This window comes from Panulirus ornatus, chromosome 19 (assembly GCF_036320965.1).
Source record: "Panulirus ornatus isolate Po-2019 chromosome 19, ASM3632096v1, whole genome shotgun sequence".
Classification (NCBI taxonomy): Eukaryota; Metazoa; Arthropoda; class Malacostraca; order Decapoda; family Palinuridae; genus Panulirus; species Panulirus ornatus.
Genome location: NC_092242.1, coordinates 50,831,186 through 50,845,513, shown reverse-complemented (window position 1 = coordinate 50,845,513; position 14,328 = coordinate 50,831,186). Strand labels below are relative to the sequence as shown.

The window sequence follows — 14,328 nt, the reverse complement described above, 5'->3', positions numbered from 1 at the left end:
TTCCTAAAACCAAGACCAAAAAGCAGAAGCAATGACCATCAGTGCCATGGTGGAAACAGTCTAGTCATAAGCATTTTAGGATCGTGAGATCTGCTTACAGGCCAACTCTTTTACTGCACAACTAATTTTCTAGCTAAATCCATAACAATATCAATCATCCACTAAGAATAAGTCATTTATTATTACTTTTTCAGTACTGAAAGAAGCTGTATTTTCTATATCTGGCAATAATATTCCTTGGAATATTACTATCAAAAATAATGATTTAATAAAAAAATTGAGGAAAATTAAAAGAAATGTGTTCCCCGCAAATGGCATAACCATATGTAAAACTAAATCAGCATGACAAAATCATTACAAAATAAAAAAAACTATTCTGATAACAATATTCAAAACAGAAAAAAGCTATATATAGATTCCATATGTGTTCTCACAAAGTTGTCAATTTCTAATTAAAAATTAGTCCTTATTTCCACATGATTTTTATTTCTAGAGCTAATCCTTCCACTTTACAATATGGTAATCATATAAAAAATTTAATGCAAATTGTAAGCTACTGCTAAACAATTATCCTGAAAAGTACATATTTAAAACATGGCATATGTGAGATTAATCTGTTTTGGCTTAAAAAAAATCCAGACTTCACAGGGTAGTGCATAGATGGCAGCATGCATGCTGATTTGGCACTTGTTTCAAGAATGTGTCAAAGCAAAAGCAAATCTTTTCTGTACCTGTGAGGTATATCTGAATTTTGCAGTCAGCGGGCATAAATGTTTTTTTCTGATATATCCAAACTATGCAACAAAAGAGTAAAAAAATAATTTTTGGGGGTAATATTCCAATTTATCAGAGTATAAAAAAAAGATCAAGGAAGCCATACGGCATCCTGAATAAGAAGTGTTCTCCCACTCCTTTGCCTGGCTGTGATCATTCAGGGTTAAAATAAACAACCCTTCTGTCGTAGCTATTTTTTTTTTGCTAAAAGTTTTGTATTGGTTTCTAGTGTCTGCAGATATAACTGAGTTTCAGGAAATCAGAGAAAGAGAAGACTTTCCCCTATCTTTCTCCTCCATGAAGAAAGAGTTTCAGGGAATCAGAGAAAGAGAAGACTTTCCCCTATCTTTCTCCTCCATGAAGAAAGAGGATTCTAATGAGCCATTTTGTTTGGTAGAATGATGTCAGATATGTTAAAACATCTTCCTGAAGCCTCCACAGAATCTGTATTAGATTTGTTTCACCTAATAGGATGCTTACCATACTCTCATTTAGCTGGATGATATCACTTATTTTGCCATTCTTAAGCCAGGTAAAGATTATATTATTGGTACAAGCTATGGAAATACTGCACTAACCAGTTGTCTTTGCATACTAATGGTAAAAATAAATATGTACTAGATTGGTCTATTTTCTTGAGAGAAACAAGCATATCAGTCCATTCCAATATGGTTTTAGAAAGTTTCAATCTCCCATGGAACCCTTATTATAAATATCATGCAACAATCAGAAAGAATATGCTAATCATCATCATCATACAATGGCACTGTTCTTGGATTTACAGAAAGCCTATGATATCACTTTGAGATATCGTGTAGAGGAAACCTATGATATTACTTTGAGACAAATGATTGAGGTTTATTCAAGTTTTTGAAAGAAATATGAAAGATGAGGGCTAACAGTGAATACTCAAGAGAATTCTCACAGAAAGAAGGTGTGCTATAAAAGCTCAGCGTATTAAGAGTTACCTGCTTCACTGCTGCCATTAAATAAAGCTGTGGGCACTATTCCAGGAGATATCATATTATCTGTTTCCAATGATGATTTGACTATCTATCATACATCATCACCTGAAACTGCTGTGAGATGCTAACAAGCTGCTGTTGATAAATTTACTTACTCAGCAAATAACTCTAGCTTTAATTCCACTGAAAAAAAAAAACTATGCCAGCACATTTTACAAGATTACCTAAGAGCTCAGCAGTTTCCAAATGAATCCCTGAAAGATAATCTCATTCCATACGAAGAAGAAGCAAAATTCTTTAGCATAATCTTTGATAAAAAATTGACATGGATACCTCATAATATAAACCTTTCAGTAGTGTTTGATTAACATTCAAAGATACAATTGGTGTGCGACAGGGCTTGGTATTGGGGCCTCTGCTGATCTTGGTGCATACAATAATTTACCTGATGGCCTTGAATTACATCTAAACATGTTTCATGCAATGCAAAGATCATGATGGATATAATAATGATGACTGCAGCAACCTACAGGGAGATCTGGAGAAACTCCAAAGTTGGTAAGATAGACAGATGATGAGATTCAATTCAAGTAAGTGCTAGGTGATAAGGATTGAACAATGTGGAAGAAGGCCTCAGTGTGGTTATTATCTATTGGAAAATAGATTACACAAATCTGCAATGGGGTCAACACTGTGCCAAATTCATCATCTAAGCTACACATTAGGAGAACTGTGAAAGACAGAAACTGTCTGCTCTGCTGGCAAATGAAAGAATCACATTCATATATAAGGACAAGGACTTGTTCTTACAATTACTCACTATACATGTCAGACCAAACTGGATTATGCCTCACAAGAAGCACATACCTCTAACTGAGAGGTTATTGAGAACAGCAACTAAGACAATACCTGAATTAAGAAAATGAGCTACAGTGAGCCACAGAGCAGTCCACTAGCTGGATGATAATGACTGAGGACGATTGTTCAAGAGATGGGGCACCAGAGTAACCAGAAACCATAACAAAAAGCTGGGTCAACAGCTTGTTAGAAAGGATATTAAGAAGAACTGGTTAGGGTAACAGATGGCTGGAATTAGCTACTCATTCCCCACGGATGAATATACAGTTTTACATAAACAGTTTTAAGTTTTTATATATCTTTTAAAGATCAAAATATACATCTTTTTTCGTCTGGCACAAAGCTGACTTATTGCAGGAAAAAACTATCATCAGCAAAAGAGAGACAGGGCAAGAGAAGGTGGTGTATGTGGCAAAGATGGCTGTGTTCTGTGAATTTACTGCTATGCTGCATAAAAATCTAAGTTATATAAACTTCTTTATTGTCTTGAAAAAGTTGATGAATTTTGCATAAATCTATGATCTACAAATGTTACATTACTTTGCAAGCAGACCTACCTACCTCCCTGCTCCAGGATGAAATATAATTAAGTTCTATGTTCCTACATAAGCAACAGGGGGTATATGCACTTTGTATAATTTGTTTTAAGTTGCCTGATATTGGTTTATAACAAAAGGTTAAACACAAACAAGTGGTAGGTCTTCCCATTCATTACAACCACAGCTTTCATTCTATAAATCATAAACTTTATCTCTCCAATCCTGAAATTCCTTTCTGAACTATATCTACTACAATGATAAAATTTTCAAGCTATAAATGTATTCAATTTCTTGTCATCAACACTCTTCTCATCTGAATTGCCTATATAGATGGAGATGTCAAAACTGAACTGATGCAGGTACTTCAGTGACTGATGGTTATGTATTTAGGAACAATTTTTCATGCAAGTTTGTCACATAACCCTTTAATGAAAACCTGATGATGTAAAATGTAGATAATTGTAAGAGTAGCTGCATCTATACTTAATATGGAGATAGTAAGTGAGGACAAGTTGACAAAGAGGATGTGTGTCCAAAGGTGAAGGGGATAAGGAGAAAGGGAAGATCAAGTTGGAGATGGAAGTATGGAGTGAATAGGGTTATGAGTGCTCATGGCCTGATGATAAAGGAGGATGTATGGCATGCACAGGATTTAGAGAACTGGTATATTGGGGTGATGTGTTGTCAATAGACCAAAGAAGGGCATATGAAGCAGCCATGGAAAACTATGGAAAGGTCTGTGGAGCCTGGTTATGGCTAGAAAGATGTGGCATCATTGCATTACACATGACAGCTAGAGAGTGGATGTGAGTGAATGAGGCCATTTCTTTACCTGTTCCTGGCATTACCTCACTAAGGAAGGACACACCAAACAAGCATAAAAAAATAAAACTACTCTCTACTGTCAATTAAAGTACAATACAGAAGGTACCTATGGTCAACTAAAGTACAATACAGAAGGTAGCACAGTCCACAGTGTTGGTGATCTTTTACACTCACCAAACCTTCACACTTAGAGTTTTTCCAATGATAGGTTACCTCAGTATTTTACATTTTCTCTTCATTTCCATTTCAATTATTTAAAAATCTCTCTTATCTATTTTTTTTTTTTTTTTTTTTTTTAATACTTTGTCGCTGTCTCCCGCGTTTGCGAGGTAGCGCAAGGAAACAGACGAAAGAAATGGCCCAACCCCCCCCCCCCATACACATGTACATACACACGTCCACACACGCAAATATACATACCTACACAGCTTTCCATGGTTTACCCCAGACGCTTCACATGCCTTGCTTCAATCCACTGACAGCACGTCAACCCCTGTATACCACATGACTCCAATTCACTCTATTTCTTGCCCTCCTTTCACCCTCCTGCATGTTCAGGCCCCGATCACACAAAATCTTTTTCACTCCATCTTTCCACCTCCAATTTGGTCTCCCTCTTCTCCTCGTTCCCTCCACCTCCGACACATATATCCTCTTGGTCAATCTCTCCTCACTCATTCTCTCCATGTGCCCAAACCATTTCAAAACACCCTCTTCTGCTCTCTCAACCACGCTCTTTTTATTTCCACACATCTCTCTTACCCTTACGTTACTTACTCGATCAAACCACCTCACACCACACATTGTCCTCAAACATCTCATTTCCAGCACATCCATCCTCCTGCGCACATCTCTATCCATAGCCCACGCCTCGCAACCATACAGCATTGTTGGAACCACTATTCCCTCAAACATACCCATTTTTGCTTTCCGAGATAATGTTCTCGACTTCCACACATTTTTCAAGGCTCCCAAAATTTTCGCCCCCTCCCCCACCCTATGATCCACTTCCGCTTCCATGGTTCCATCCGCTGACAGATCCACTCCCAGATATCTAAAGCACTTCACTTCCTCCAGTTTTTCTCCATTCAAACTCACCTCCCAATTGACTTGACCCTCACCCCTACTGTACCTAATAACCTTGCTCTTATTCACATTTACTCTCAACTTTCTTCTTCCACACACTTTACCAAACTCAGTCACCAGCTTCTGCAGTTTCTCTCTTATCTATATCTTAGTTATATGCAGAAAGTGAATATATGAGAAGTGCTGTATTAGTATGGAATACACTACACCTAATTCATGGATATGTGAGTGGTCTGTGACACTATGCATTTCTATTCCATTATCTTTACTCCACTTGCATTTACTGTGTGGATCAGAGACGTACATATTCTAAGTTCACTCATAAATGTCAATATCCCCTGTCCAGGGTGATAATGTGAAACAGGAACATCCATAATACTATAAGAGCTTCTTAGTTTTTTCCCTGCACACATCCATAATACTATAAGAGCTTCTTAGTTTTTTCACTTTGCACACAGCTAACTCATCATGTGAGTTTAAAGTTTCTATTCATGCCCTATATCTTTATCCCCCAAATCATATCATTTTACCCAATTAAAACAGTAAAAATGTAGAGTGTGGCAGTTAAGAATAACAAAAAAGAACCTAAACTAAAATTTCATGAATCATGAAAAAAAATGATAGGTTACCTCAGTAAAATGAAAAACATGTTAAAAAAGATTCAACTATAAAATTTTATCATCCACAAGTTTCAGTGCCAAAGTATAAACACAACTGAGAGTTTCATATATCTTATCCTTGAACCTACTTGCACTTAAGCACTCACCTTAGAGGATGATCAGCACAGCTCTTTGGACGCTCCATAACAGATACCCATTTGTCATCATATGAAAAAAGGGTAAGATCTAGGTAGGGTGAGGCTGAAAATGATTGAGCTGAAATCGGCAACTGGCCCAGAAGTCGCTTAGTGGCCTCTGTGACACCACCTCCTCGAGCATTGATTATAGTCGTCTTGAATCTTTTATGAATCAATCTGAAAACAAGAAAATGAAGCTGTGACAAGCTATAATTCCTTTTTGAGAAAATGATGTCTCCTAAGGCTGTCTTGCAGTCCATCACCAAGAGTAAACAGGACCAAATGTTTCCCGAAACCAGACAGTAAAGACAATCTCTTTCTCAAAGGACTTTTAAAAATATGTATACACTTTACTGCATTTTTCAAGATAAGTCAAGTACTCCAAATAACTTTTATCTGATGATTTCATTAGCTAATTTCAGAGAAGACATAAAATGAGCCTCTGTGATGCATGTTCAGAGAGTGGGATGCAGGCAGGAGGATGGCCTAATTACAGAGATTCTCTTCCCGTTACAGGTACATCACCGATTTTCTGGCACTCTTGGTTCCAAAGCATCGCTGGATTAACCATTTTGCCGAACCAACTGTGGTCATGTAATAATAATTCATCAACACACCTCTAACCCACTAATTATACATCTCTCATGTGTCTAAAGTATACCATGGACTGCTAGAAATTTAAATCAAACAAATATTAAATGCAAATTAATACATGAAATACAGGTACTTGTACAATAGTACATTAATTTGAATCCTGTGGGGTCTTCATCTTCTGTTGTTAGTGTTTTCCTCGCTGTGCATCACCAGAATAATGCAGTTTCGTCTGCATTATACACCTGCTCAGGACTGAGGTGCTTGTCAGCTACAAGTTTTGCAAATTCGTCCACATACTTGGCTGCTCCTTCGAGGTTTGCAGACCACTTTTCCCTGCACACTTTATTCATGGAAATTCCATGATGCTTCTTGAATCTTTGAAGCCATCCTTCACTACAGTCATGCTCATGTTGTAATTCAAGTTCTTTATGGACAACTTAGCCTAGTCCATTATCATGCTACCTGACAAGTCCACTCAATCACTCCGATGCTGCTGAAACCATTCCATCATCACTCGATCGTGCTCAGTACTCTTACCATCTTTCATAGTTTTTCAAATCATCATTAGCTTCCTGGAATCACTGTCTGCATAGAATTTCAATATTTTCTCCCTTAGCTTCTTTATATCATAAGCAGTTGATGAACCAATATTGTAGATGTCACAAAGCTTACACACCGAAACACCACGGTCCATTTTTTTCAACAGTTCTACTTTATCTTGAATTGATATAGACAAGTGTTTACGTTTGACACCAGGACTGACACTCTCATATGTCTTAGAAGTTAGGGTTGAATTTAAGCAAAATAAGCTAAGAATCTCACAGAATTGCGGTATCACCACCAACAAGTGCAGTGTAAAGAATGTAAATGAGCGTGCCCTACACACAACGCCATCTGTGGCCACCCACTAAACTAGTCTGGTGGCCACAGAAATTTCAAGTTCCCTCACATAATTTTGTGTGGACTAAAGGAGGTGCTGAACCATCCGCTGCTGGAAATTCGGTGGTGTACCTGTATCATCATTATAATTCTCATTTTAATCCTGGGTCCCTTTCATGGTGCTTCTGCAATTTCAAGGTTGTGCTCCAAGCAGTACCAGGGTTTATGGGCTCCTTCTGGGTAATAAAGTATTGAATGACACTATGCTCTCTCCCATTTGCTAAAAATGATACAGCCTCATACGAGGTGACTTCCATCTTATAGTGTTACACTTGCAAACAGAATCTGCAAACACATTCCCCAGCAATGCTAAATATGTTATGTTAATATGCATACAGCACTGACTATGGTAATGCCTATTTGCACAGGTGAATGGCAATGTTGGCCTTACTGGACTCTGCCTGCTTTTGGTTACATGGGCTACAGGACTCCAGCCACTTGAGGGACAGTACAAGCAAAAAGTCATCTTTGGTGAAGTTGCATCATTGTTAAAGGACAAGAAGTACAATCTCATCAAAGAACTTCTCACTCTGAAGGAATCCACAATTTCCATGTTACTGATTGCAGTACAGCCTTGGAGTTGCATGATCCCTGCAAAAGGGGTCTTGGGGTTAAATACTGAGAAAAAAGAATGTTACATCATGAGTGGAAATTCACCTTTGGTGAGGTTATATCATGATCTTGATGACATGACAATGATGTATGAAAAAAGACATATACTGTACTACATATTGGGGAGCCATTTACAAAAATGTTCACCAAAAACTAATGCTCCAAGTTAATGGTAATACTAAATGTGTTGGGAGTTTATGGAAATCAGAAACAAAGATTTAAAACATTCTATCTTACTACATCTTTTCTAAAGGATAATGAATTAGTCTTCCCAATGATGTGTTTTGCATATTCAAAATGTAATGCTTTACATTAGTGGGATAACTCCAGAAAAACAGAACAATCATTTAAGATAATTTTTGTGAACTCTTGTACATGCGCTTTTTTTTTTTTAATGTTAGCTTAGCAGGCTCCCTATACTGTACTTTTTCACTGGTATAATATTCAGTACAGTCTTAATGATAATGAAACCCCCTTATCTCCAATAATCATATTACCTGATTTACACATTTGATATATGCAACCATTTTCAAGAACACAGCTAGTGTATAAACTGAGAGGTACCTGTATTTCATGTTCCACTATTACAAAAAAAAATTCCAAATCTAACCAAAAATTCATGACCTCACCTTGCCCAAGTGTTGTTGGATGGTGAGCAAGTGAACTGAGACTCACAGCTCAGTCGTGCATTGCGGAAGAAGTCTGCCATCTTCTCAAAAAGTTCCAAGAGCTCTGAAGATGTGTTTTCATACACTGCAAGGACCTCAGTTGTGATCATATTGTATACTACAAAAAAAGATGGTTGTCCATTTGGTTCAGCTGCTCGAAGAGTCACCACTTCCTCAGATGCATACTATGTAGGATAAAATTTACACAATATCTGACTACAGTGGTAAAATTTCTATACAGCATACACTGTTATATCAAAAATAAATGCTTGCAACAATTTGCTAATCATACGTCCTGATAACTCTCAGTCTCATCTAGAATTTCCAAAAGCTTTATCTCACACTCTTTTTCTTAATGGAATCATTTAAAAATGTAAATTTAACACATTACTAAAGGTAGAAAGTTTACCTCAAGGAGCTGGGTGCCAATGCCCTTTTTGCAAGACAACTAGGTTGATGATGGGGACCCTAGATCTGTGAATGCTCCTCAAGAAAGATATATGCTGTTTGAATAAAAGAAGTGTGTCTGCAACTTCTTTCCATAACAGATGCAGGTTTTCAACAATGAATGGATTGTAAAAGGTATAAATGATGAATGTAAGAGGACAGAAACTGCATACATCTTTAGAAAGGGAAAATTAGATATGTTAAGGTTCTGCAAGGCAAGGTTAAGAGGTAGTGAAAGATGCGAGATCTGGTTTGCAAAACATTCCTTGTTCATCATTTCCTGCTTTGGAAAGGAAGTGCCAATAATAGACAAACCAATGGCCTCAGTTGCTCCCAACCACTCTTTAGCTGTCATATAAAATGCACCAAAACCAGAACTCAACATTCAGAGCTAAGCCTCACAGACTTGATCACTTCACATGCCCTGGTTTAGCCCACTGAAAACATATCACCTCTGTATATCATGACAATCAAAACCATTAATAATAAAATTAAAGTGTATGATTAAGAATGACTGAAATAGTCGCATATGTACAAAGTAATGATACAAAAAAGGATATGATCTTCAACTAATTCTAGCTATGTTACATAATGCCAAAAATCTGGAAACCAGCCAACATAATACCCATTGTGAAACCCTTTGACTCCTAACTCCCTAATCCTATGACTCTACGTCACTACTTTCATCATTAGCCAGACTCCTGGAAAAACTTAAGGCCTAACCACCCCAATACTACAATGCCAAAGGACCTCACATAACACATCCTGAATGGCTTCAACCATCAACAAATCTCTATTCCAATTGTAATGGTGGCAATAGACATCAACAAAGCATTTGATACCCCAACATCACTTCCTCACAAAAAAGATATTTGATGTGAACCTCCTGTTGGCGCCAGACGTATGAAAGTTGACTGCGAAAATAATGGAGTGACGCATTTAATCCATTGTGGACACATCAGTCTGTAAGATGCCTTATTGAATGTATAAGATCCCATTGTTGTTTGGAAGAGATCACATTTACTCAGCAAAGTAAAAAAAACTCAGTACACCACGAGACTCGAGCTGTTTGAGACCCCCCATGTGTTGCTCCGCCTCGCGAGTTATTTTTCACCGGTTTCTCCTCCTATGGGACTTGTGTGGGAGGAACAAGTGGTGCCCAGACCCGCGAGCAGACTTTACGTGCTCAAGTGAACTGAACTTCTGTATATCTGCAGCAAGCTGTGGTGATTACTCGTGATGGCGGAGAAGGAGCAACTTGAAAGAGGACAGGCGGCTGCTCGAAGATGGTGTACGAGAGCCTCCAAGGCTTTGCTTGAACTGCCAACTGTGTCCAGGGTGCAGCTGGAAGACGCTATAGCGGATTTAGATAAGCGTCTAGACACCTTGGACCGAGTTCAAGCGGAATATGAACTGACAATAAGTGACCCCGAGTTGTTGGAAGCAGACCTGAACAAAGCAGATAGTTTACACAGTGGTGTTAGAGCTGTTCGGGTGCAGGCTGGTGAACTGTTGGTGAAACTGGATAAGACTGCCGTCCATGAAGGGTCGGGAAGTAGTGAAGATAAGTCTGCAAGTGCAAGCGTAGTGTCTACTAGTGCCAGTGTGAACCTTCCACGGCTCGACTTGCCGAAGTTTAGTGGTGAACTAACCCAGTGGCAGTCATTCTGGGATTTGTTCGTGGCCATGGTAGACGACTCTACTCTACCAGCCATCAGCAAGTTCACCTATCTGCAGGCCTTATTGGAAGGTGAGGCCAAGTCTGTCATCCAAGGCTTGTCACTTACTGCAGTTAATTATGCTGTGGCCTGTAATCTGTTGAAGGAGCGGTATGGGAAGCCAGAGAGGATTATCTTTACCCACATTCAAGCTCTTCTTGGCTTGAGCCTGCCGTTCAAGCCTCAAGGATCTACGACTTATGTGTCCGCCTTGAGGAAGCTGCAGGATGACCTCCTGATCCACATCAGGAGTTTGGAGGCACTGGGGGTAAGTGGCAGTGAGTTTGGCCTCTTCCTCACCCCAGTGATTTTGTCTCGTCTGCCGAGCGACATCCGTTTGGAGTGGTTGAGGGAAGGATCGGGCCATGAAAGGGATCTCGCATGGCTGCTGGATTTTCTCAGGAAGGAGATTGAGCGCCGTGAACGCTCAGACTCCTTTAAGGACGTGACTACTGCTGCAGGGACAGACGGCCGCAGCGTGAGGGAGTCTGAGAGAAGAAAGAAGTCTCCTAGTTCTGCATTTGCTCTTCAGACAGTCTCAGAGACATATTCAGGTGGGTGTGGATTTTGTAATAAGTCCCATTCCAGAGAAAAGTGCTTTAAAGTTACCAAACTTCCACGTGCAGAACGACTGGAAAATATTCGTTCTGCTGAGCTGTGTTTTAAGTGCTTAAAAAGGGGGCACGTAGCTAGAAGTTGCAAGGCAAAGTGCTCTAAGTGTAAAGGCAACCATAATGTCCTTCTCAGCTCAAAGGATAATGTTTCACCTAAGGGCAGGGCAGTTAGTCAGCCGGCCAAGGAGAGTGAAGGTGTAAAGGGAGATACCAATGTTATGCCTGGTGATCTAGTTGGTGTTTCTCATTCTTCACAGTTTAAACAAAGGTGTTGTGTCTTGCCGACAGCAAAAGTTAAAGTGTAAGGAAGGCATGGCAAGTACAGTAAAGCTACCTTGTTGTTCAACTCTGGGGCAGATCGATCCTATGTGTCGAGTGAATTTGTAAGGAAGGTTAGGCCTACATGGGTATCTTCTGAACAGATGTCCTATTCTGCCTTTGGGGGAAGGAAGAGTTCTAGATCTACCCAGTGTAATATTTATGACCTGAATTTAGTGGATGTTAATGCACAACTCTATCCATAGCCCACGCCTCGCAACCATACAACATTGTTGGAACCACTATTCCTTCAAACATACCCATTTTTGCTTTCCGAGATAATGTTCTCGACTTCCACACATTCTTCAAGGACCCCAGGATTTTCGCCCCCTCCCCCACCCTATGATCCACTTCCGCTTCCATGGTTCCATCCGCTGCCAGATCCACTCCCAGATATCTAAAACATTTCACTTCCTCCAGTTTTTCTCCATTCAAACTCACCTCCCAATTGACTTGACCCTCACCCCTACTGTACCTAATAACCTTGCTCTTATTCACATTTACTCTTAACTTTCTTCTTCCACACACTTTTCCAAACTCAGTCACCAGCTTCTGCAGTTTCTCACATGAATCAGCCACCAGCGCTGTATCATCAGCGAACAACAACTGACTCACTTCCCAAGCTCTCTCATCCCCAACAGACTTCATACTTGCCCCTCTTTCCAAAACTCTTGCATTTACCTCCCGAACAACCCCATCCATAAACAAATTAAACAACCATGGAGACATCACACACCCCTGCCGCAAACCTACATTCACTGAGAACCAATCACTTTCCTCTCTTCCTACACGTACACATGCCTTACATCCTCGATAAAAACTTTTCACTGCTTCTAACAACTTTCCTCCCACACCATATATTCTTAATATATGTTAATAATGAAGTAGTGTGTTTACTTGCAGCTGAAGTGCCCACAATATGTGCTTCATTATTATGTCCTTGTGTTCCAGCTGAAACCCTACTGCCCTTTAAGTTTCTGCTGTTAGCAGATGAGTATGAGCGGGACAGGAAGGTAAATGTTGACATTTTGATAGGACTCGATGCCTATTGGAAATTTGTAATCCCCAACAAGAATTCGCAGGTTGAGGGACTAGTGGCTCAAGAGATGGTGTTTGGTTGGATCCTATCTGGGAATTGTGCTTCGGCATCCAAGGGAAATGTTAAGTTGTCTCAGATGTTATGCATTAACAATTTCAATGAGAATGAGTTACATAAGTTTTGGGATTTAGAGTCAGTGGGAATTTGTGACAAGGAAGTATATCCTGATGTTAGCAACCATCCTGTGTTAAAATCCTTTTCAGAGACAGTTAAGTTTAAGGATGGTAGATATGAGGCTGCTCTTCCCTGGAAATCAGAGCATAAGTGTAGCCTCCAAAATAATGAAAGGCTTGCAGGGAAAAGGTTGTTATGTTTGATGCATAAATTTAAATCCAATCCTAAACTTCAGGAGGAGTATGATGCCGTATTTGAGGGTTACGAACGGGAAGGCATCATTGAGGAGGTACCTGAGGGTGAGATGAACAGCCCATACCCCACATTCTACCTTCCTCATCATCCTGTCGTCAGGGAAGTCAGCACCACAAGTAAAGTAAGACCAGTCTTTGACGCATCTGCTGTGCGCTATAATGGAGTCTCATTAAATCACTGTCTTGAGGTGGGTCCCACTCTTAACCCACAGTTGGTAGAGGTACTTATGAGGTTCAGAAGGAGGAAGGTTGCCTTAACTGGTGATATCACTAAAGCTTTCCTCCAGATTAATGTACGGAAAGAAGACAGGGACGTGCATAGATTTCTTTGGAACTATAATGGTAACATTTGGATAATGAGATTTACTAGAGTTCCATTTGGTGATAAAAGTAGTCCATTTCTGTTGAACGCAACTGTAAAACATCATCTTAAAAGCTTTCCTGATTCTGAAGTTATTGCAGAGCTAAAGGATAACCTATATGTGGATGACTGGTTGTCAGGAGCTGACAGTGCAGAGGAAGCCTTTGCTAAGTGTGATGAGGCACGGTCAGTTCTATCCAAGGCCAGTATGACACTTTCAAAGTGGAGCTCGAACTGCAATGCCTTAAAAGACAGATTTAACGACTACTTAGAGCCCAGCAAGCATGCAGAGACAAAGATTCTTGGTTTATAGTGGTGTTTGACTAGAGATAGTTTTTCATTTGATTGTTTAGAATTGAAGGATCTTGAGGTAGCATCCACAAAGAGAGCAGTTCTCATTGTCATCAGTAAATTATTTGATCCTCTTGGCCTTCTATGCCCAGTAATCATGATGGCAAAAATTATGTTCCAAGATATTTGGAGACTTGGACTTTCTTGGGATGAGATCTTGCCTACAGAATTGCAACACCGGTTTCAGAAGTGGGTTCAAAATATAAAAGTTCTTAACACATGGCAAGTTAATTGTTGTCACTTTCCAGAACTTGTATGGAACAAGCTACAAAATGTAGAACTGCATGCCTTTGGAGATGCTTCCGAGAAGGGGTATGGTGCCTGTGTATACTTGAGAGTTCCTGATAATGATGGGTCATTTAAGGTAATCTTAGTTCTAGCCAGAGGAAGGGTAGC

General features: G+C 39.5%; 1 protein-coding gene across 1 annotated transcript in view; it reads right to left on the bottom strand.

Moving 5' to 3' along the window:
- abo (de-etiolated protein 1 abo) overlaps positions 1-14,328 on the bottom strand; it is a 91,082-nt gene that overhangs the window by 16,098 nt on the left and 60,656 nt on the right. The window contains exons 8-9 of the mRNA XM_071673836.1: positions 8,618-8,841; positions 5,814-6,020 (exon numbers count right to left, since the gene is read on the bottom strand). Of these exons, the coding sequence (XP_071529937.1) occupies positions 5,814-6,020; positions 8,618-8,841 (431 nt within the window). The remainder of the gene's footprint in view (positions 1-5,813; positions 6,021-8,617; positions 8,842-14,328) is intronic.